We start from the raw sequence: 25,391 nt of genomic DNA, 5'->3' as shown, positions 1-25,391 counted from the left end.
CAGCAGGCGGAGGCGCGGAGCGAGAGCAGGGAAGTGTGGGGCGAGGTGGGCGGGGCGTCGCACGCGAGCGCGGCCAGCAAAAGAAGGGAGGGGGAGGGAGAGACCCAAGACAACGTTACCTCGTCAACACCCAATCGGGAGCCCGCCTGACCCCGCCCCTTCCCCTCACTTTATTGGCTGGGCGGCCCCAGATGGGCGGGGCCGGCCTGGGGCTGGGGAGGGCAGGGGGCGGGGAGGAGGAGGAAGGCGCTGGCGGGCAGTGATGGCGGCGGGTGATGGGGACGTGAAGCTAGGCACCCTGGGGAGTGGCAGCGAGAGCAGCAGCGACGGCAGCAGCGAGAGCCCGGGCAGCGCGGGAGCGGCAGCAGAAGGGGGCGGCTGGGCGGCAGCAGCGTTGGCGCTTCTGACGGGGGGCGGGGAGATGCTGCTGAACGTGGCGCTGGTGGCGCTGGTGCTGCTGGGGGCCTACCGGCTGTGGGTGCGCTGGGGGCGGCGGGGTCTGGGCGCCGGCGCCGGGGCGGGAGAGGAGAGCCCCGCCGCCTCTCTGCCTCGCATGAAGAAGCGGGACTTCAGCTTGGAGCAGCTGCGCCAGTACGACGGGTCCCGCACCCCGCGCATCCTGCTCGCGGTCAATGGGAAAGTCTTCGACGTGACCAAAGGCAGCAAGTTCTACGGCCCGGGTGAGGAGGAGTTGGAAGGGGAGGGGGAGGACCCCCTGCAGCTCAAGCGCGACCCGCTTCTGATGGGGAGGCCCGTGGGCAGCGGGTTAGTTTGCCGAGCCTCTCGACGTCTGGACCCCCGCGCCTTGGCTGCCGCACCTGGGACGGCCCGCACCGCACACACCCCCAGCCGCGGGACCTCCAGCTTTTCCCCCGACGTCGGGGTTCCCAGTGTCGCCCCGAGAACCAGCTCTGAGCTTTCATCATTCTCCCATCCGATTGCTCCCTGCAGCCTTTCCTTGTGCCGAATTTCTCAAAATCCTTTTAGTTGTCGCCAGTCATGCTGGCCCTCAACCTTTCCGGAGCGTTCTGATTCCTGGGACAGGAGGGAGAGGAGGTTTCTAAAGTAGGGACCTGAAGTTTCAGGCCCTGTAATTCACAGCTTTCCTTTCTTTCCTCTTTTTTGCCACTGATCTCCCTTTTCCCTCTGCGGCTCCCCATAAGGCCACGTTTAGGTACACGTAGTTCCAAGTCCCAACCCCCTAGTCTGTGAAGTCCGGGCATATGAGCAACACCTCAGACTTTTTTTTTTTTTTTTTTTCTTTCTCAAACCAGTTTTGGTATGGAGATGCTTTCCAAGATTAACAGTGTATGTGGGATGAGGACAGACCAGAATGCGATCTTAATAAAGTCTGGGAAGGGTATTCGCCTTGAGTTTTGGGGGTGGAGCTCATATACCCAGCAGGCGTGCCTGTTTGGTTTCTTTTTCTTTTTTTTTTTTGGTAATAGGAAGGCAAGTATTCAAATTCAAATACACGTTGATAATGACTTCTTGTGTTTTCACTGAGGAGAAAAAACTTAAAAGAGCTATAAATTCATACCCCCATGCACCAGTCCTGCAAGTTAAAGGTTTTTAGGACTTTGCTTTCAGAGAACTGTGTGTATGTAGGGTGGATCGTTTAGAAACCCTTCTTTTACAATGTAGTTGTAGCATGTATTTCAGATTATGTTCATAAACTTCAGTTCAAAGTCATGGAACCTGTTGGGATACCAGAAAATTGAGCAATATTGTACATCCTGGTTGTGTAATAATGCTAAGCTTAAAAAAAAAGTGACTACAATAAAAAATAAATAATAAAATTAGAGACCTAGAGTGACCTGTTATTCGAAAGAGTACGTCCAAGCCTTAAAGTCAAGGGGGTTGACAATCTAAAAACAAGTTGATTTTCTCCTTTATTTAATCTATAGTACATGAGGTTTATTGACACTTGCAAATATATACTTCTGATCTCAGGGCATGGTGGCTGGAAATTATTTTAGAAGTGCTTTGGTTTGTTGTTTGTTAATTGGAATAGAGATAAGAAATTGGAGATTTTACGTGTTGAATTATTTATTTCTTAGTTGCTTGTATTTTTGTGCGTATATCGACATTCAGTCCAACCCAGTCATAGATAGCTTGTAAAGTATTTGTTTCTGGTTATATAAATATGAAAACCAGATGTCTACCTACTTATGTCAGCTGAAATGGTTAACACTTTTTTTGTTTACTTAACAGCATGTGGGGCAAGAGAATAGGGCCAAAGTACAGTATTTAAACAGACCAAATAATTTTTTTTAAGTCAAGGATTTACACAGTATTTTGTACCCAAAGGTTTTTCCCCCATTAGTGCTAAAATGTGTGTTCAGTGATTAGAAATTGTGTACAGATTTTAGAGTTTTAATACAGAGCTTACCCAACTAAAAGATCTGCCTTTGTAGGCCCTATCTAAACTGACAGTGAAGCAAACATTAGTGCAAACAAGCATATTAGTCCTTACACATTGTGCCTTGCCACTATCTGAAAATAGCCAGGAGAGACAGTTATAGACCCAGTTTGGCATCCTCCAGTGGCAAATGTTCTGCAACAGAAATTAAAAATTAAGATAAGAGTCATGCGTGTAATGTAGATAGCCTTTCTGTGGCTTGGGCAGTGAGGGGGCTCTTCACATAGCAGCAGAGAAGTCAGTTTTAGGTTAGCGTCCACCAATTTGATGAACAGCCTGAGTGATATTCAATTATTTTATCCTAGGTATTTATTGATCAACAACCTAATAGAGATATCTGGAATATTTTATTACTGAAAGGAACCTTAAAGGTAGCTAGATTATCTATGGGCTTGGACTATGTTAATCATCATTAATAGAAGATGTAGCACTTCCAAAAGTCTTGAAGCCAAATTTCTGGCTATGAAACAGATTTAAGTTTAGTTTTGGTTTTAATTTTTGTTTTCATCCTCAAGCCAATAAAGCAGTTTTGTAGCAGAATAATTCAGAAGCAGTAATCCTTATCTGAGAATCATAGTAGCTTGAAAGAATGAGCTAAGGGAGCCAGAAAACCTAGTTTCTATGCCTAGCCAATATCTACTCACATTTCACAATAATGGTTTTAGAGTTAAAGATTTCTTTTGTGAGGTTTTTTTCTATGTTGAAGATATTTTTCTTTTTAGTCATCAATTTTTAGAGTTCAGATTCTTAAAAAATTAAATATTGACAGTTTAATTTAGTGGAGTAAACACATGTTGGCAAACAGTTGGCATTAACTATATTTGTTAATATTAAATTTAGTAACAGTTTAGGCAGTTGACCAGCATGTGAGGCAAGTGGTCATGTAAGACACAATGAATATGGGAGGAGAAAGGAAACTAGATTTGTTAAGCCCCTACTACATCAGATCCATTAATTTGTCATCTCTGCAGTGCCTTGGTGAGATTAGTAAGTGTTCCTGTCCTTCAGATGGGGAGTCTGAGGTTTAGGTATTTGGGGTAAATTGGCTTGGGTAACATAGACATGGCATTCATATCCAGATATATTTGACTACCAAGCCTATCTCTATGGTATTTCAGGTAAACTGCATCTGGGATAAACTTGTAGAGAATCTTACTGTTGTTTTTTAATACCCTCCCCTGGTTCCCATAAGGATTTAAAGCCTCAAAGAAATATACCTTCATGGCTTTGTGTTGTGCTGTCCAGTATGGTAGCCACAAGCCTCATGTGGCTTTTTAAATTTAAATTAATTACAAATAATTAAAATTGAGTTCCTCAGTCACACTAGCCACATTTCAAGTGCTCAGTAGCCACATGGTCCCATGTTAGATAGTGCACTTTATAGAGTATTTCCATCTTCCCAAAGAGTTCTGTTCAACAGCATTGATTCTAGAGGTCAGGATAGAAGGAGGAGGAAACTCCATTTATTGAGCTTATCTCATTTAATTTCCAAAAAGCTCTAGGAAATAAGTAATGTTCCCATTTTACAAATGTGGAAACTAAGCTCAAGTTTTGCCCAAAGTCACATATCTAATAAGTGGCAAAACTAGAAATCAAACCCAGTCTAACTGGCTTCAAAGACCTTTCCTTCCCGTTGCATTCACTACATAATATAATTTCACATGTTTCCAGAGTCGTAATAGATAAGGAAGTCTTGAACAGATAGTATGATTTTAAATAATTTAATAGTCCCGCAGTAGAACTCTACTAGAACAGTGTTTTTATTTATTCTTTAGAATGGCAAGAAATTATACAATTGACGTTTCTAATAGTTTATCCCACGTTTCTGAAATTTAGATATATTGCTTCCCCCTTATTTCATGTAGAGTACTCTTTGACATATACCAAAGCTGTATTTTTTCCAAATTATATTTTAAATTCCACTGGAAAGAAAAGTCATACATAAGAAGTACCCCATGAGATGCCTAATATTTAGCAGGCTGGAGAAAGGAGCATATGTTCCTTTCAAGTATTTTTCCTCCTTTTTTAACTTTATTTTCAATATGTTAACTATTTATAGTTTACAAAATTGCAGTTGTAGCAAGAGTTGCAACATATAGACTGGGCCCAGTCTGACCAATTCCTTCTTGGATGTCCTATTGACAGTACCCAGCTCTCATCCCAGCTTCTTGATTTGAAGCCAACTGGGTATGTTGTTTGGGGTAATGTCCATACACATCCGTTACCTACCAGTAAGATAAAAGGATCAGCTAAGTTTTTTGATGAATTTTGATACTCTGCCCAAATTTAGACTAGTTATTTCTACAATACCTACTTGGTTGGCTCCTCTGAGTTCAACATTATTCCGTTGTTTTTAATCTTTGAGGGAATTGCACTTGTGTTAAATATTAACGCAGAGTATAAAAGGGTAGCTTAAAGCAGCATGTGTGAGACCAGATGACGTTACTCAAGCTGGAAGAACGGAGTAGAGTTAGTAGCATCTGGAGGTAGCCATTCAAGTTCTTGGTTTTTTTTTTTGAGGAATATTGCCCCTGAGCTAACATCTGTTGCCAATCTTCCTCCTTTTTTCCTTTTTTCTCCCCAAAGCCCCGGTAGATAGTTGTATGTCATGTTGTACATCCTTCTAGTTGCTCTGTGTGGGACACTGCCTCAGCATGGCTTGATGAGTGGTGCATAGGTCCGCACCCAGGATACAAACTGGCAAACCCTGGGCTGCTGAAGCCGAGCCAGTGAACTAAACTGCTACGCCACTGGGCCGGCCCCATTCATTCAAGTTCTTTTAGTAGTTCTTTGAACCATCTGTGACATAGACCACTCCTTCCCTGTGTACCTGTGATAGACATCACTGAATAACCACTGTACTCTTAGAACCTGCTTCCTGTCTCACGATGTTTAATATAGGATTTCCGCTCCATTTTTAAATACTAAGAAGGAATTGCCTGGATTTCATTACCGTGTTGCTTAAGTAAGATGTGAGAAATGAGAGTTAACTGAGTCTCCAAACCAATGCATCCCTAACCTCATGGAATTTATGGTCTATTGAGGAAAACAGACAATAAACAAGCATTCAATACATAATTATAATCTGTAATTAAATATGCTATGAAAGAAATGAATAGGATGCATAACAAAGGACTTTATTTAGATTAGGTGGTTAAGAAAGGTACTTTATTTAGTTTGTCAAGAAAAGGAGGTTGATACCTAAGCAGAAACCTGAAGGAGCCAGCCATACAAAGATTGGATGTGAGAATATTTTGAAGCCCTCTAGTGCTAGATCTAGAACTGATCATATTATGTTATTCGGCAGAGAAAGAAACATCCTTATCACCTTTACTGATTTTCAGATTTGACTTCAGCCTTCATTTGATTACTGTTACCTCAGTGTTTCTTTTTCCATCCTTTTACTTTCAACCAATCTGTGTTATGTTTTATTTTTTTCCTTATAAAAAAACATAGCTGGATTTTTTCATTTAATCTAATAGCAACACTATGTCTTTTAACAGCTTAATCAGTTTATATATTTTGTCATTATAGTATATTTAGATTTATTTCTACCATCTTACGTAGTAATTTCTCTTTGTCATACTTTTCTTTCCCTTTTTTTCCTTCTTAGATTGATTTTTTTAGTTCCTCCTACTTTTTCTCCCCTACTGATTTGGATGCATTCTGTTTCTGTTCTTCTGGTGATTTCCTTAAGTTTTTGCTATGATCACTATTCTGAACGATATAAGAATGTTAGCCAAACTGATTTCCTTAAGTTTTTGCTGTGGACACGATCCTGAACAATACAAGAATGTTAGCCAAACATTTTTATGTGAATTAGAAAAAACTGTCTCTAAGACACTTTACTGCCGTTTGACAGAATACTTCTTATTAAATGTACAAAACTACCATGTATACAAATATGGATGGTGTCCCCTGGAGTTGTGTAGTACACAGCCATGTGTTGTGGCCCTGGTTAGAAAGCTTTCACTCCAATCCCTCCCCCATCCTATTTTCTATGTTATTGCTATTAGACTTTTAGTTGCACTATATTTTTTCAAACTCCACCTCCAAACTGGTTAAATTGTTACCTTTTTTTAAATAATGAGTCCTCATTTAAATTTACCAACATAGTTACCATTTTCTTTATTCGCCATCATTTCTTGCATCTCATTCCTTGGTTCAGGGTTTAATTTTCATTTCAGTGAGGTATGTCCTATAGTTTTTTCATCGGTAGAAAAAAAAAATTCTGTCTGTATCTGCCCTCACTCAAGAATAATAGTATAGGTTTAGGATATGAAATTATAAATTGACTTGTTTTACCTGAAATCTTCAGTAGTTGTATGCCACTGTCTTCTACTTCTTTTTAAATCTGCTTTTGGTTTACTTGTCATTCCATTGATTCATCTGTTTTTTCCTTTTGGTTTAGTTGAGACTTTTTTTCCCTTTTTCTTTAGAGTTCTGCTCTTTCACTAGGATTTGTCCAGGTGGGGATTTGATTTTTTTTTTTTTAACACATACCAGACCCTACTAAAATCTGAGGATGTGTTTTTACTTTATTTAAGAAAATTTGAACCTGTTATCTCTTCCAGTATTGTCTCCTCCATTCTCTTTATTCCTTCCTCTGGAACTCTTAATAGATACACATTCGCTTTCATTCTATCCTTCATGTCTCTTAATCTTTCCTTATGTTTCATCTCTTAATTTCTTAATAATTTTAAGTAAACATACTATAGTTCTTTAAGCTGCTTCTGTTATCTTATTCTTAGGCTGCCAGTTCTCATATCTGTTGTATGTGCTCACTCCTCCATGGTGGTTTGTTTCTTCATGTAGTTTATAATTTTTATTGCACACTTCAGCAGTTACTGTCTTTTTGTTTCTTGGGGTATTTTTGTGATGTTCCATGAGCCCTGGGTTGAGGAAGTTTTCTGTAGAGTGGTTTGGGGTATGTTTCAAAATAGGGCCTCATGGAAGTTAAAAAAAACAAACCACTGTTTTATTAGCTAACACATTCTCAAGGCAGAAAATAAGAAGGATATGTAGTGAAAAATAAGTCTTCCCACAACCTGGCCACCATGTTCCCCTGTCTGGAGGTGAGGAACTAGTCTGAGTATTGTTCAGAGCTATTCTCTGCAAGTGCAAGCATGTGGATATGTACTTTTCCCCACATGCTAATTGTAGCATAGTATGCAAACCTTTAACAATATTTTAATATCTTGAGAGCCTTTCATATCAGTATAAAGAAAGCCATCTTATTTATTCTTTTGAATATATGCATAATATTCTATTATATGAATATATCATAATTTAACAGTCCACTCTTAATAAACATGTTTCCAATCTCTTGTTATTACATGGTACTGCTATAAATATTCATGTACATGTCATTTTACATATGTGAGTAAAATTACTGAATCTTAGGGTATGTGCATTTTTAATTTCAGTACTTATTTCTGAATTGCCCTCCAGAGAAGTTGGACCAATTTACACTTCTATAAAAATGCCCCTTTCTTATCCCCTTGCCAAAAATGTGATATGAAACTTCTTGGTCTTTATCTGAGAAGTTAAAATGATATCTCAATATTGTTTTAATTTACATTTCTCTTTTTCTCAGTGATGTTGAATATCTTTACAAATTTGAGTCATTTATGTTTCCTTTCCTACAAATTGTCTGTTCATATATTCTTTTTCCTTTTTTTTTTTTTTTTGGTGAAGAAGAATAGCCCTGAGCTAACATCTGTTGCCAATCCTCCTCTTTTCGCTGAGGACGATTGGCCCTGGGCTAACATCCGTGCTTATCATCCTCTACTTTACATGGGACGCCGCCACAGCATGGCTTGACAAGCAGTGCGTCGGTGCGCGCCTGGAATCCGAACCTGTGAACCCAAGGCCGCTGCAGCAGAGTGCGTGCACTTAACCTCTATGCCACCAGGCCAGCCCACATGTATTCTTTACTACAGTTTTCAATCATGATATTGGTCTTTTCTTACTGATTTTAGATGTTCTTTAAAAAGTGCATCAGCCTTTGCTGCAGGTGTTTTTCCTCATTTATTTGCCTTTTTACTTTGTTTATGGTGTTTTTAATACTTTTATGGTTTCAGTTTTTCAGTTCCATTTGAAATTTATTTTAAGATGTGAAATAAGAATCCAACTTTTGTTTTTGTGTTTTTACAGAAGGCTGTTTAGTTATCCCAACACCATTTATAGAGTAATTCTTTTTTTCCCCAACACTTGCAGTATTACCTTTACTGTTTGCTAAGTTCCAATAAATATTTAAGTCCATGCTGTTTTTTCACCTTAGAATTGTCATTCTACATGGGCTGTGTAAACTCAGGCCCCACTCCCACATGTGGCAAAGTCCTGGGGTTTTAATTTTTCAGTCTTCCATGAGCCCTGGGGCCAAGGCTATGAGCTCAACTCACAGTATTGCTGAGAGCCTTCTAGAGTGAATTTCAGAAGCAGGATTGAGTTTTCAGTCCCTCTTGGAATTATAGTATTCAGGAGATTATCTAGTTTGGCCTTCAACTTCAGGCACATAAAATGCTTGCCCGTTTTGTACCAAGGCCTCTAAGCTCTGCCCAATGTCACACATTGGGAGGAGCCTCTAGAACCCAGATATCTTGGTTCTTGAGAGGTATACTTTCAGTTTTACCATGCTGCCTTCTCTCTAAAAGTCTTGGGACTGTATAAAAAAATAATATTTAGGGGCCGGGCCCAGTGGCGCAAGCGTTTAAGTGTGCGCGCTCCGCTGCGGCGGCCCTGGATTTGCAGTTCGGACCCCCGGGCACACACCCACGCACAGCTTGGTGAGCCATGCTGTGGCGGCATCCCATATAAAGTGGAGGAAGATGGGCACGGATGTTAGCCCAGGGCCAGTCTTCCTCAGCAAAAAAAAAAGAGGAGGATTGGCAGATGTTAGCACAGGGCTGATCTCCCTCACACACACAAAAAAATAATAATATTTATTAGTTGGATTTCATTTAGTCACTTTTACGTATTTCTTCATTTTTTCCTAGGCCATTATAATCTCATTTGGAATAAATTACTCAATACCAAGTATTATTAGATTTTTTTAAAACTTGCTTTAATAATCACAAAAGACTTGTGAAAACAGGCCAGAAAACTGTTTATAAACGTTAATGAATTAAAGTTTGTCTCTGAGAGCTGTGGTTTTTATACCATGGATATAACTAAAATATTCATTCTAGAATTTTCTCCATAAATACTAATGTAGCTACATAATTATCTTAATAATCACAAAATTATCTGTTACATATTTTAGGTATTTTATTCCTCCTGAAATTTTCTGTTCAGTTATTCTTTAAAACATTGTTTTACAATGACCACATGTTGCCTTTTCAAAAGTACCTCACCCCATTCTACCTGATTGTATTAAAGTAAGCAGTTTCAGGATACACTGACTAATAGATTTACTGACTTTTGAACTTTAGAAATCTGTACCATAAGTTGTGTTAACTCTTAAGAGCGCTGATGAAATCAGAATTCTAACTGGTATAATGTCATTTCGGTATGTTTAACAATATCTTTGAAGTGAGGTTTATATTTAAAATGATGTCTTAGGGGCCAGCCCGGTGGCTTGAGAGGTTCTAAGTGCGCATGCTCTACTGTGGTGGCCCGAGGTTCACCGGTTCGGATCCCGGGTGCGCACCAGCGTGCCGCTTATCAAGCCATGCTGTGGCGGTGTGCCATATAAAGTGGAGGAAGATGGGCACGGATGTTAGCCCAGGGCCAGTCTTCCTCAGCAAAAAGAGGAGGATTGGCAGATGTTAGCACAGGGCTGATCTTCCTCACAAAAAATTAAATAAAATAAACAGATGTCTTAGAATATTTGTTATGTAACTACATTTAAGAGAATCTGCTTTGACTGAATAGTTGCTGTTCATTTTTTGTAACAAGAATTTTCTTGAAATTATAAATCCATTTTTGTATCAGCATTATATTTTAGTCTTTGATAGAGCAACAGAATATAATTCTCCTAGTTATTACTGAAATGTTAATTTCTAGGTGAGCTTTAATAGTTAACCTGATAAGTTTATATAAGCTAGCCTTTATTTATCTATGCATGCATGTATATATGTAAAGTATACCACACCTAAAAACCGAATACCACTTAAAAATGCTTTCCTTGGGTAGCTCTTTGGTATTTTAGTATATGGATAGCTAAGTGTAGTTATCAAAATATTGGAATCAGTAACATTTAGATTTGTTATGTAAAGGGGTAGTCGAATGGGGAGGTATTGCTGACTTCTCAGATATGCTTCTGGTTGTATTATGAATGCAGAGAAATGTACTTTAATTAGACCTCAAATCCTCCTTTCTCTGAGCAACCCATCCAGTTCCAACTCTAGTTCTTAATCTTAATCTTATGTTCTTTATGGTCTTACAGGAAAAAGTACAGAAAACTGTTACCAGAAAGACCTTTTCAGAAGTTAAATGCTTCCTGAGGGAAATTGTAAACATGTGGAGAAGACAGCTTAATATAGTTTAGAGAGTGGGGAAATATGTTAATCACTGAATCATTCTTTTCTATTCAAGAGTTAACAAAACATCATTTTGTCTAGAATTAGGCTTGGATTATTAACTATTGACTCAAATTCACTGTTACTAAGTCAGCCATCTGAAACCAAAAAAAGAACATGTTTTGTGAAGTTTTGTTTTTACATTCGTTCAATGTTGAGGCCTCCTTAGGGAAATTACTGGAGAATTTTGCTAGAGAATGCACTGATATATATTTATATAGTCAAAGATGGAGGATTTTCTATTTTTATAATGATCATATTTTCTTCTCTCATTCTTACCATTATGGTTTATACTCTGAAGTACCGTGAAGTAGATTGACTTTTGCGGGCCAGGGAGGTAGATATTATAAGAAAATGCTAAGAAAAGCTGCTGGTGTCTACAGCTTTTTTGTTAATTCTCTTCCATTTTGATTTAACAGATATTCTAAAATATCCATTCCCCTGAAATTTTGTAATTGGTGAAATGCTCCAATTTTCAGGGTTGTCCTTCCATCTTTGGATTTGTGTGTCCTCTGTGTGTTTTCTCAAAGTGTACTGTGTTTGGGGTATTAGAAAAGTGGAAATAGTACCTCCCAGTTCTGTCAGTAATTTTTGGCAAGTCAGTGAATGCCTCTGCTCCAGTTCATCTGCCAAGTGGAGAGGGCAAAAACTGTCCCTTCCACTTTGCAAGACTGTGAGAGAGTAAAGTGAGATTACTAGAAAGTCCTTTAAAAAGTTGAAACTATTGTTTTACATTTGTAGGTTCTTAAAGCCATGATCAGTTTTATTTTTCCTTGCTCATTGCTGTTTTAAGTTTGTCAGCATCCCTCCAGTCAGCATTAAGAGGCTGTATAGTGATTATTTTGTTGTTGTTTCTCAAGAAAAAAATCACACTAGTTCAATATGTATACGGCCTCCATCTCCTGAACATAGCCGTTGCCACAAAGCATGTGGAGTTATGAAAAAAAAAAAGAGACAACTGTTTTAAGGTAGGCTACTTTTCTTTTCCCTAGAGACCATTCTTGCTTAATTTTGAAAGTTAACATTTCTTGGGGCCAGCCCAGTGGCGTAGTAGTTAAGTTCGCGCGCTCCCCTTCCGTGGCCCGCGGTTCACAGGTTCGGATCCCGGGCGCGGACCTACGCACTGCTTATCAGACCATGCTGTGGCAGCGTCCCACATATAAAGTAGAGGAAGATGGGCACAGATGTTAGCCCAGGGCCAATCTTCCTCAACAAAAAGAGGAGGATTGGCAACAGATGTTAGCTCAGGGCTAATCTTCCTCACCAAAAAAAAAAAAGTTAACATTTCTCTAAAATAATTAACTCCGATTTAATGAACTTAGATTTTACTCTGTAAATAGAAACAATATTGAATTTCTTTCTTTTAAACATGTGATACCCTTTTGAATGTCAGTTGAGATAATGAGCAAAGTTTGAAAGTTATAAATGTTGGCTAATTGTAAATTGTGTCCTGTTTTCTTATATAGAAGACAAATTTAAAAGTATAAAATGGTAGTCTAAGTTTATATTAATAGGAGAATGATTAAATAAATTATAGGTATATCCATTAAGTGGGAAAATTAATAAACATTAAATGATAATTGTGATAGTCACCTGATAGTCACCTAATATTAAGTAGCAATGTGGGAAATACTTAAGAATGGGAAAAGCAGAATAAACCAGTACTTCACTGGAAGCATTACCTTTATTTTCATGTTAGTAGATCAATACCTAATAATACTACTTTGAAAATTTATTGCTAAATGCCACTCTGGTTCCATGCAGTAAACTTTTCAGAGAATGAGTTTCTCATATCCAATGAACTTTATGGTGCAGTGCTTTCTGTAATTCAAATTAATGTCCATAAATATTTAGATTTTTGTCTATTTAAGCAAAGTTTTGAATTCTACTCTCAAAGATACAGATACTTTTCTGACACGTAACCTTCAATTTCCTAAATGCTGTCAAATATGAATGTGGGTATAATCATTATTCTGCTCATTTAAAAATCAAGGAATTTCCAGTTTTTCCTACGTGTTTACTTCTCATTAGAAAATAATGTATTTTGGAAATCTTATTTATTAGCACATAATCTTAAGACAATATTTTAAACAGAAAAATCTACATGGTCTGCTCTGCAGCCTAAGATGAAGAGAGAATTAACTTTTAAAAGATTTTTATTATGAAAATCATCTTTTAAATAGCCAGACTTTACCAATTATATGAAGTAAAATTTTCCCCTCCATTCCCCAGAAATGTTGCCACTATTAAGTGTTTGGTCTGTATTCTTCCTGGTGTTTTTCATGCATATACAAACACATGTAAAATATGCATACATGTATATTCTTTCTTTAATTCAAAGCGAATCATACTATATACTCATCTGAATTGCTTTCTTCAGTTAGTATATCATGAACTGGTTTCTATGTCTGTACATATAGAGTTACCTAATTCTTTTTGATAGCTGTGTACTATTCCATTAAATTAATGTACTATAATTTATTTAACCAATTTCTTGACATAGAAAATTAGGTTGTTTTGTTAGATTAGATTTTGTTTATTAGTGTGTGTTTTAAACAATTGAAGTGTCTTTTTTATTATATATTTGGGTGGAGATTTTGCTTACCATGAGTGAATCTATTTAAAGTAAAGGGTCAAAATCTAGAGTTTCTGCTTTTTTGGAATTACAGCTCATTCACTTGGAAGAAATTTATTCTGTTCCCACTTCATGCCAAGCACTGTGCGAGGCATTGAGGATGCAGAGATGAGCAAGACAGCTGCTGCTCTCAAGGACAGACTTCGGGAATGGCTCACTTCTGTCGGCCTATAAATCATGCCATCCCCACTAGAGAAGGTGGTTCCTAATTCCTTGGACAAAATACTAATCATTTTGTGTCAATCAGAAGAACTGTTCGTTGCAGCCACTTCTCCTGTTTCCCAAAGGCTGCAAATGGAAAACATTATTTTCTCTAATGACTTTTCATAGTTTATTTGGATAATTATGAGTATATTATGGTAGTCAGGTGATATTTATTTTGAAAATGGGTCATATTTCTGATCAGACCATTCAGCGAAGATTTGTTGAACATCTACATGTGCTGGGCACTGAACCAGTTGCTGGGGGTACAGAGATGATAGTCTCTGCTCTCATAGAGTTACAACCTGCGTTGGATAGGAGAAATAAAAATGTTTGAGATCCACAATTCACTTGAGTCTTTGCATAGTACATATCCAGTGGATGCTCTGTTGATTATTTTTAGATGCCACAATTAATTAACATCCATCAGCAAAGCATTGTTTCCCCTCAAGCAAACTGGCTTCCAAACCTAACTGCTTAAGTTTTCTCTTCTCCCTAATACCTCACTGTCTTCACCTTGGAGTACAGGTTTTGCGATATCTGAAATAATTGAAATTTAAGGTTTAAATTTTCAGTGAAAAGCTTTACTTTGGTCAAAAGGCAGATTTCCAAGAAACTTCTTCAGATTTCCCCAATTAATATCTGTGCATATTTTGAAATTAAGGCTATGTACCAAATATGAGTCATTATGAGGTTTTTTTTATTTGACTTTTTCCTTTGAGACATTCTAAAATATTGTTAGGTAATCTAAATAATTTCTTTTTTTCCTGCAGCGGGTCCATATGGAATATTTGCTGGTAGGGATGCCTCCAGAGGACTGGCGACATTTTGCCTGGATAAAGATGCACTTAAAGATGAATATGATGACCTCTCAGATCTGAATGCCGTACAAATGGAGAGTGTTCGAGAATGGGAAATGCAATTTAAAGGTACCTTCATTCTGTTGGGTTCTTTGGAATTATTAAATTTATAGCCAAAAAAAGTGTATACTATTTCACGTTCTTTAAGAGCCTAAGGATATCATCTGTTTTCATCACTGTTATTATTTGATGATAAACATAGCTAAATATCAATATGATTGTTACATGTGATTATTATTTATAAAATCCATATTTAAAAATTGACTTATTACAAACTATAAGTCTAACAAAAATTGTGACACCTTTATTTAGTCTTAGCAATCTTGTTCATTAAGGTATAGTTTTTTTAAAATTTAGGCTTATAATTAAAGCTGAATTGATTACTGATATTGACACTATAATTTATTCCGAAATTATTTTATTGATCTTACCCTTGAACCATAAAGAAAAAATGTCATTCCCCTTTATTATGCCCTTGTGACATCAATTATTAGCGCCTGTGTTACACTCTGGGCAGCTATTTATATGACCTGTGGATCCCTTGGTGTAGTTCTTCTTGGCACTTGTGCTCATTCTACTGTATGAAGCAGTCCTCCTATCTTATACTCGTGGTTTGTCAGTTAATTCACTTACCTAGGTTCAAATTCCTAACCAAGAAATAACTCAACATGTATCACCTTGGACATAACAGTGTTCTAAATTAAACACCTGGTAACATAAAAACAAGCAATGTAACAGAGATCTAAGAGGAGAGTTTGGTAGGAGAAAGAATAATAATGGGACAGGGGCCGCACACTGAGACCTCAAAGAACACAGGATAATGAGTAACAAATTAATTTTCGTCCCCACATTTGGTTTATCTTTCTTTCTGTGACTAGCATATGTCACATTTTCTCAAGACTATTTCCTGGTGGGTCTACTTACCATGTGATTTTCCACCTCATGCACTCTTCTCCCTTCCGCAGCCCTACGAAAGTCACCATTTCCTTGTTTGTTGTCTTCTCTGGACCAAACTATTAACCCTACAATTTATTTCATCTCAGTTCTATACAAAATCCAATATATTTATAGATCTTAAATAACTGTTGGAAATGCCCTGTATTGCCAACTTGTTTCTTTAATTATAATACTTCGGGCTATTAAGATTTAAAGAACTATTCTGAGACTCACAATGCACGTTAGAGTTAGACCAGTTTCAGAGTACATGTCCCCAGACCTAACCGAAGAGCCTGGAATGGGCAGCTCCAAGATGGATCCTGGACACACATATTTTTTAAAAAGATCTCCAAGTGATTATGATGCAGTGTCCTTGATTAAGACCTGGTAGTATGGAACATTCTCCTGCAAAGCACAGTTCCCAAGCTTTGTAAGTTCCCTAACCTGTTTTCTTTTGTTCAAGCTTTACATGAGTACAAAGGCCAGCCAAGGTGAGCAATAGGAAAAACTTAGTGTATTCTATATGATTCTAAAAGAGGCAAATGTCTTCCCTGCTGTATAATGGAATAATGAAACAAATTTGATTGCTACTGATTTATCTTTTGATGTATCTTTCAGAAAAATATGATTATGTAGGCAGACTCCTAAAACCAGGGGAAGAACCATCAGAATATACAGATGAAGAAGATACCAAGGATCACAATAAACAGGATTGAACTTTGTAAACAACCAAAGTCAGGGGCCTTCAGAACTGCAATTCTTACTCCCTTTCACAGAATGTCCAGCGTCTTTGGGTTTGGTTCACCTGCTGCAAAAAACATTCAACAAATTTGTACAAGCTAAATGAGTCTCACTATGAAGATTTGAATACTAGATATTATTTATGCTGCCACACTCATTTGTTGCAGTTGTGTGTAATGTCTGGTGGGGCTTCATCATCGTGAAAAGTAGGAGACAGGGATTTTTTAAAGAGCAGGAAAGTCAAGAGGTTATTTTTCCCTTTTTTCTTTTATTTTTCTTCTTTTTTTTAAATCAGAGACAACCAGATGTGTCTTTGTACTTAAGTGTACAAATCTCCTCAAAAAACAGCAAAGGATTCCTATTTCATGTGCTATGTTTTTGTTTTAGCATTGAGAGAGGGAGGAGACCTAGGCAGGAGGGGTCGGGGTACACATCAGTTTGAGTAGTTTAGGCTACTGAAACATTGAAATCTGAATTCCCAAACTTTTCTTTTTGGGTTTTGTCAGGGAAAAGAAAAACACCTTTATTTCTAAGAAATCTTGGGAAATTAGGAGAAGGGATTTCAAGTTGATTTAAGTCAAAGCTAATTCCCCAACGGTAAGATCATTTGAAACTAGTTTTTATCCCTTCCCTTTACCTTGATCAAATCAATATTAATTGTGCCTTATTTCACTTACATAGACTTGAATTATTTTTCGGGAAAGCCCCTATGTGAATTCAGAAGTCACTACAAGCAGCATTGAGACTGAAGTTGGAATATTCTGTTGACCGCAAAACCTTGATGTCATTCTGTGTATATAGAATGTAAAAGGAATATTCAGTGTTACTGCCATATATGTTGATATACACAAACTTAATTAGCATTGTAATGGCCAAATGCATTCTCCCATGCTTTTCTGTTTTCAAAAAAATTGAAAAACAAATCAACAACTCTTTCCCCCAACAGCTGCCTAATTTTAGGAGTCTGATCCTCACATCTCATTGGTGTGGGTGCATGGGGCCGTAGTATGGATGTCGTATGGGTGTGTCTGAATGTGTGTGAGAGCGCCTTGGAAGGGACTCTGCAGATACTGTAAATACCAGTACCGTTTTAATAAAGCATGTACAATATACCAAAATAAGCTTGAGTTGGACTTTATATACAAACTGTAAGCCAGTGCATTATGATATGGTAGTCAAGATTGTGCATTTGATCCAAGGTAAGGAAAAAATCTTGGAAATGAAAAGCAGGCACTGGTTAACCAAGTTGTACACATTGTACCACATTCACTGTAACTTTAGGAAGAAATTCCACTTTGTGGAACATTCTCAAGAGATCTGAGATTATTCAGGTAAGAATTGATATATAAAAATGTACATATTTTTACTTTATATTTTGATGCCAACTGATTATACTAGAAGTAATAGCACTCCAGGTGGTAGTTACTGAACACAACAATAAAGGATATTATACTGATAGTATTAAATTCTCCTATTGTTAGTTTGGAAAAGCGGTTACTAAAAGCCCTATTTGTGTCAGTTATTTGATTTCATCATGACTATTTTAGGTTCTTGGTTGGGGACAAGTTACACCAAAAAAGACAATTTTATTTAACAAGTCACCAGTTAAAGAAAAGACTTCTCCTGCGGTATGAGTATCATATGTGCACAAGCCATCAAAGAAAGGGGAACTTTTAATTGCAATAATAAGCTCAAGTATGTAAAATACTAGATTCTATTATATTCAGTCTTGGAATGTTTGGTAGAAAATGATGAACTTCAGCCAAATCTTTGCTGAAGACTGGTTGTAAAGACTGAAGAATGTTGGTAAATGCTTTGTGTGTTTTTATGTAAAATATTTTCTAAAATTTGTTCAAGTAAATGACCTCTGTAGTAAAGTGATATATGTATGAATCATTTGAGCCTGAAGTTCAGCAAGAAATCTACCCTTGTGAATAGAGAAACCCTAAATATTCATGCAGTAAAAATTATGCAGTCTGTTAAGAAAAATGAGTAATTTTGTGTTTTGAACTTGAAATAAACAGTGTTCTGTAGACAATTCCTCAATTTCAGTTGAATGTCCTCATTCTCCAGTAGTTTGATGGGTGGTCTGAGTGAAAGGCCGGAGCTGTGGTGGTAGTGCTGCTGCTGTTTTCCCCCTTAGCCACTATTTCCCTAGCTTACCTGATTATTAGAAACACTCGAGGTAACTAAAATATAAATTCCCGGTCCCCAATCCAAACCTACCACCCACTGAGCCAGAATCAAAAGAGAATGGGTCTCAGACTCTATCTGTAAGAAATGCCTTGGGTAATGATGATCAGGCATATTTGAGAAACACCATCTAATCTTTTCAAGTTATATTGTCCATGTTTGTCATCCATTTGAAATGGAACTTAGGTAATTTTGGTCTGATTCCCTGTATTTAGTTTTGTATCATTCTCTAAACTTAGAGTTTCTTAGTTAAAAATCAGGAGATTTCACATAAAAATCTAATACGTGGTTTTTAAAAGTAAATTTTTGTTTAGATTTTTATCTTTTGATAGCATCTCCAAGTTGGCATATGTTTCCCAAATAAAATCTATGCTGTGTGTACTAGCCAGTTTCTCCCCATTAGGAAATGAATTCATTCAGATACAGATCAAGTTTTTAAAACCTTGGCTATGGTGCTAAGGCTGCTTATGTTTTCCTGACAGTAATTCTACTTGCCTTTTTTTGAAATCTGCAGAATCTGACACTACACCTACACTACCCACAATTTAGAGAGCTAAAGTTGATGTATTGAACTAGTGCTGGAGAAAATTGATCTCTAGAAAACTTGACATTGAATCAGACTCTCCTTATCCAAGTATTTCATTTACCCGTATTGATAACAGAAGTTCAGCAAATTGCTAGAAATTCATGCCATTGGCATGTTAACACAGTATATAACTTTGCAGAACTTTCATAGATCAAAATAAGCTGGTAATACTAGAATAATAAGTTGCTCTGAGCATAGTGGAAATAAGAGTGATGGTTCTTTTCCTCTAATTAATTCCAAGTAGCAAATGCTCAAAGATAGCTTTTGAGTATGTAAGTTCCATTAAGGTCAGCTCTCAATTTGGTAGATGATATCAATCATAGATTATTATCTGTTTGTTGTGGCAAGAAAGTTCAAATCAAGACCCTCCAACTTTACTGTTTAAAGGCAAGATTCATCATTCCCAGGCAATGCCAGAAAAGCCTGTATCTCCTCGCCACACACCTGTGAGTCAGACTTTGAGGAGACCCTGGGCTAGATTTCAGCTTTGCACTTGTTCTACTATCACTAGTGACAGAGAACATTTGAGCTGCCTGTGCTTACTCCATTCAAGAGAGCACTTGACATGCTGTGAACACTCAGGTTTATTCTCAAGGGATTTTTCTCTTACTGCATCTGCATAGGACCTTTTTTCTCTTACTGTATCTATCTGCATAGGACCCAACTGTGAAGTTTGGTGTAAGAAGACTGGTAAATATTTGCATATTTCTTTTGAAAGCGTGATTTTAATGGCCACAAAGTATTGTTCCTAAATACAATTGTTAGTGAAAATGCAGAATATTCCATATATGGTATGGTACTGATTTGGTTAAAGAAAATTGAGAGAGCAAAGTGTGGAAGAGAAATCAACCATTTAAAAACTAAAACAACTATGTTTTTACCTGGTTATCAAAGTAAGATAATGCTCAGTGTACAGAAAAGGAATAAGAAAATAAGAACCAAAAGTCAAGAGTTAAGCAAAGTTAACCTTTTCCTACATCTCCCTCCAGTTCCTTTCTACGTAAACAGGATTGTTGTGTATTCTCCAAGGCTTCAGACTTGAGATAGCCATCCAGTCATGCTGGACATCTCTGTCTGGAACCTCAAAATGAATGCATCATTTTCCCCCCAGACTTGCTCCTGCTCTTATGTTCTCCGTCAGAGAGCTACTGCTATACTCTTCCTGACTTGTCTTTCTACCTCCCTCGTTCTCATCATATTCATAGTCCCTGTTAGCAACCTAAAACATAAATTTGACCTCGTTTCCTTACTTAAAGGCCTTTGGTGGCTCCCTATTTCCTAAATAATCAAGGCTTAGGCTCGCTATCAGCTCCCACTGAACTATCTACTACATAAAAGAACTTGTAGCTTCCAGAATATACCCACTTACCCACTCCATTCTTCAGTCTGGATTATACTCTTCCTCACTTTCCCAGGTTAACTGCCCTCCTAGCTAATTTGCTCAGTCTTAGAGACTCAGGCTGACTCAATGCCCCCAGACCGAATTAGGGAGCCCCCATTCCATGCCTCCATAATATCTCAGGCACATTTGTATCACTGAATTTACCGTGTTGTAATCGTCTGTCTCCCTGATAAATCAGGGACCAGAGCATTAAATGGTAGGCTAGTATCAATAGTTTTTAAATGGGGGCTCCAAGGAAACTAAGGACTAAGAAGAGAGCCTAGGAGCTGCATCAGAGCAGCACCTCTATGTGCTTTTGTTTATTGGGCTTGCAAGGAAGAATTTGAAGAGGAAGAATTTGAAGAGTTTTTGTGCTACAAAAAAAAAATGTTGGAAAACCACTGGACTAGATGATCTCTCGTACCCTTTCAGTTTATGAATTTGATTCAAGTGTAGAACCATGCAGTCTTACAAACATCTAACAATGCTATATGACTCAAAATATGGATTTGTCCTCATGACACCACTGGATGAAGGTACAAGCACCACAGTGCAGCCCTGGGCGAGTGCCTGTCTAATCAAAAACTGCAGTTTACGGGCTTTATCAAAGGGGAGCCCAAAGGGAAAATGGAGGGAAGGAGAGGACTCCCAGTTTTTTTTCTTATAACTAAAAACACTCATCAATGCCTTTGAAATCCCACCCGAGGAGTCCTTTGCTCCCTCCCACTCTGTCTCCTGGCCTCTATCCCCACCTCTCTCATCACAGAGGCACTCATTGTGGTTTCTAGTCTATTCTCATGGTAATCTAGAAAAAAAAGTTAAAGTGAGAAGCAAGTTTAAATTGGATCTCGCCCAAGACAAACTGCAAAGTAGTAAAAGTATAATGAAAACGTCAGAATTGCCTTACTTGTGGTGGAAGACCTTTGCCCTTACAACGATAAGAAAGGAGACAGAAGCAAGATAAGAAAGGAGTAAATCACCTTTCTTATGTAAGAAATGCACGAGCAAGCATTTTAATTCCTCTGTGTTTCAGCTGTGTCTGTAGTGGAAAGAGGTTAGGCCTTAAAGAGTGTCTGCTGCTTTCTGGTGACCTGGGTGACCTGGAGCAAGTTTCTGAACTTCTCTGAGCCTAATTTTCCTCATTTATAGAAAGGGACTAATAATACCTACCTCACAGGTGAGAAATAAGATAAAAGCCACTAACTCCATGACATATGCTGCACACTATCCCCTTCTTCCTCTACTTTGCAGTGGTAGAAAGACATTTTAAGTATCTTTTTAGGTGGTACATAATTTTCTTCTTATTTAAAATAACAATCTGAAAAACCTTTTGTTAATTAAACTGATAGTGCTAAATCTGAAAAATCTTTACCAGCTTTCCCACTGTTTATCTATCAGTAACAAAGTATTGATGCATTTAGCAACAGAGCATCAATGCAATATCAAAGTTCAGCGATACTGCCAGGAGTCACAGATCCACATTAATCCATATTAGATCCATATTAATATTCTCACATGCCCAACTCATAATTTATTTAGAATCTGGACTCGTGGGGGGGAGGTTATCCTGAAATCATTTGCATAACCTAATCTGTAGATGAAGTGGTCAGAGATGGAACTGAGTGATTATAGTAAATTGAAAACACCATCACCAACCGCCTTCACTGTGGAAGAGTAAGCACATTGTGCATAAATTAACTATCTTTAGGAGCAAAACTGAAAATGCTAGATTACAGCAGAGTTCACCAGTGTGTTTGCTGTTTAGTTTTATGGATTTGTGTGCATTATTTTAGTTAACCTTATTTCAACTGCCATGAAATAATTCAGAATCATCTCACAACCCAACTTGTGTTAAGCAAAACTGGTGATTAGAATGACTAAATATATTGCAAATATACTATTCAAAGATTTTCCTCAAATGGCTGAGTCTCTTAAAGCCAATTAAAACTTCAGTCTTCCTAAATGAAGAAATCACTAGACTCCCATATCTCTAACATATATATCCTTGAGCAGTCAGAATTTAATTCAAATTGAAATTTACTCATGATGGTTAACTATGTGTCAACTTGACTAATCTATGATGCCCAGTTGTTTGGTCAAACACTAGTCTAGATGTTGCTGTGAAGGTATTTGTATATGTGATTAACATTTATAATCAGTTGACTTTAAGTAAAAGATATTACCCTCCATAATATGGGTGGGCCTCATCCAGTCAGTTGAAGACTGAGGTTTCGTAAAAAAGAAGCAACTCTGCCTTAAGACTGCAACATAGAAATGCTGCCTGAGTTTTCAGGCTGCTCACCTGCCCTGTAGGTTTTGGACTCAAGACTGCACCATCAACCCTTACCTGAAATCCAGCTGGCCAGCCCTATAGATTTCAGATTTGCCAGCCCCACAATTGTAAGAGCCAATTCCTTAAAAAATTCTCTCATCAAACACTGTATGATCTCACTCATATGTGGAATATAAACCAACACATGGACAGAGAAAACTGGACTGTGGTTACCCGGGCAGTGAGGGTGGGGGGTGGGGGGTGGGCACAAGGGGTGAAGGGAGTCATATATGGGGTGATGGACAAACAAAAATGTACAACCCAAAATTTCACAATGTTAGAAACCATTAAAACATCAATAAAAAAAAAAATTCTCTCATATCTACCTATCTATCTATCTGTCTATCTATCTACCTACCTACCTACCTACCTACCCACCTACCAACCTATATATATAGAGAGATCTCTCTATATACAAGATCCATATATATATGCTATATATAATCTCCAAAGATTTAGATCGATATATCTATGCTTATATCTATCTATATATATGTTCAGAGATTTACGTATCATCTCTCTCTTTCTCTCTCTCTCTCTCTCTCTCTCTATCTATATCTACTATTGGTCTGTTTCTCTGGAGAACCCTGACTAATACGCTACTATTTCCTAATTATTAGTACATGAGACTTTAAAAGTTTTACTTTATTTTTGTAATTAAATGACAAATCCCTTCTTGATTTAATTCAAGACTTAATACTTAATCTGATATGGCCACCTGGGCTTCAGTTTCCAAACTGTAAAAGACATTTCAGCCATGAAATGTAATGCTTTTACCAATATGCCTCCCATTGTTCCAGATAAAATCTAAACTAACTTTGCATCTAATCTCTGAACTGAGATTTCATCAGAGGTCATGAAACCGACCAAGAGATAAACAATTAATCCTTCCACTCTCAATGATACCAAAGTCGATGTGAAATTTAGGAAAAGAGTATAATCTAGTAATTTTATTCAAAATCACTTACATTGACCCCAAGATTGATTTTTTTTAATATTTAAAAATTATTTATAAATAAATGTAACAGAAGTAACATGAAATCATTTTCTTTAGGGGGAAAAAAACCTTCAAACATTGTAGCTAATGGAATATTTGAATTAACCCTGCCCCACCTTCAACTCCTGGTTCCTCTCCAAAGACAATCATGATCTTCAGTTTAGTGTGTATCTTTCTGACCTTTTTTCTAAGCATTTACATTCATATAGCTGTACCTGTGGAAATATTGCAAATCGTAAGTTCCAGAATATGTAGACAAACGGCCTGGGTTTAAATCCTAGCTCCGTGACTTTAGGCAAAACACTATGCCCCAGCTTTCAAATCTGTAATGTGGAGATAATAATAGTACCCAATTCACGGGGTTGTTTTGAGGATCAAATGACTTCATCTATGTAGCACTTAGAACAGTGTCTGGCACAAAGTAAGCACTATAAAGTATTAGCTATGATCATTTTCCCCTCCTCTCTTTTTTTTCTTTTATCAAATGGCATCCTACTGTATGTTATTTTGTAAGCTTGTTTGTTTAACCCATTCATGTATTTTGGAAATATTTCCATAATATTCCAGATAAAATCTACCTCTTTTTAACTACTTCCACATGTGAGACTTCCACACGTCTCATTTTCCACACAATGATTTCAAACAGCACCTTAGTACCTCGAAGAAATATCTACATCTACCCAAATAATTTATCCCTTTTTCTATATGATTCAGTGGACTAAAGTATCTGAAAAAAAAAAAACAAGTGCTTGGTAAACTAAAAAGCATTATGGAAATATTTGTACAGATGTCTTCACTGGGTATCAGATGAGGAGAGAGATAAGACCCCTCCATCACCTGGAACATAGCTATTACCACCGTTGGTGGCCACCATTCATTTTTGAGTCTTGGCTTGCATTTACTAAAGATGGTGACTCACCAGAGATGCAAGCAGTCATTGGCAAAGTTACCGTACTCTGGCTGTCCTATTTCTCCCTTCTTCCAGTAACTTGAGATGCTGCCTCATCACCTTGAATGAAGCTGCATGTGTGTTTAAAGAAAGGCAAGGGGAGACAAACGATTGCCATGGGTAAAGGGAGGTTTACATTGCGGATCTGCCTCCTTTTGAGGTTCCCTTTTGAGGGCATATCCTCCTTTGGCTCCAAAAAGGATCAGGAACTGCTATCACCGCATGTCGTGCTGTTGGCATCCATCCCCAGAGGAAGTGAAAGGGCAATTGGCATGGGGCGAAGGGAGAATGAGGGAGGGTGCTTCTCCCATCTTCCCAACGTTACCCTCAGGCTGCTCCTTAGGTGGACTCCCTTGTAGACACAGGCCCTGGCACAAAGCAGGCATTTAGCAAATGTTTGCTGATTAAAGAAATGAATTGATTAAACCTTTACTTACCATAGCAGGACAAAGCATATTTCACATTACACAAAGGTGGTGCAGGGAGTTCTGTGTTATTTGCATGTATTTTTATGTCTCTCTTCCCTTAGATCCTCACCCTATTGCATGAGCTCTTAGAAGCAGAAACTGAATCTTATCTTTGTGTCTCTAGCCCTAGGACAGCATCTGCTCGTAAATATGAATGAATGAATGATTT

At 37.7% G+C, this 25,391-nt stretch overlaps 1 protein-coding gene across 1 annotated transcript; it reads left to right on the top strand.

Moving 5' to 3' along the window:
- The first annotated feature begins 247 nt into the window (after positions 1 to 247).
- PGRMC2 (progesterone receptor membrane component 2) lies at positions 248 to 18,355 on the top strand. The gene is made up of 3 exons (XM_058550055.1): positions 248 to 680; positions 14,554 to 14,709; positions 16,195 to 18,355. The coding sequence occupies exons 1-3, from the start codon at positions 263 to 265 to the stop codon at positions 16,290 to 16,292; spliced, it is 672 nt and encodes a 223-aa protein (XP_058406038.1). The 5' UTR covers positions 248 to 262; the 3' UTR covers positions 16,293 to 18,355.
- Positions 18,356 to 25,391: the final 7,036 nt, after the last annotated feature.

Source organism: Diceros bicornis, chromosome 11, assembly GCF_020826845.1.
Source record: "Diceros bicornis minor isolate mBicDic1 chromosome 11, mDicBic1.mat.cur, whole genome shotgun sequence".
NCBI classification, from domain to species: domain Eukaryota; kingdom Metazoa; phylum Chordata; class Mammalia; order Perissodactyla; family Rhinocerotidae; genus Diceros; species Diceros bicornis.
This window is presented reverse-complemented; position numbering and strand designations above follow the sequence as displayed.

Coding starts and splice junctions, on each gene's coding strand:
- PGRMC2 (XM_058550055.1), top strand. CDS start 263: ATGGCGGCGGGTGATGGGGACGTGAAGCTAGGCACCCTGGGGAGTGGC. Junction 681..14,553: donor CAGCAAGTTCTACGGCCCGG/GTGAGGAGGAGT, acceptor TTTTTCCTGCAG/CGGGTCCATATGGAATATTT. Junction 14,710..16,194: donor ATGGGAAATGCAATTTAAAG/GTACCTTCATTC, acceptor TGTATCTTTCAG/AAAAATATGATTATGTAGGC.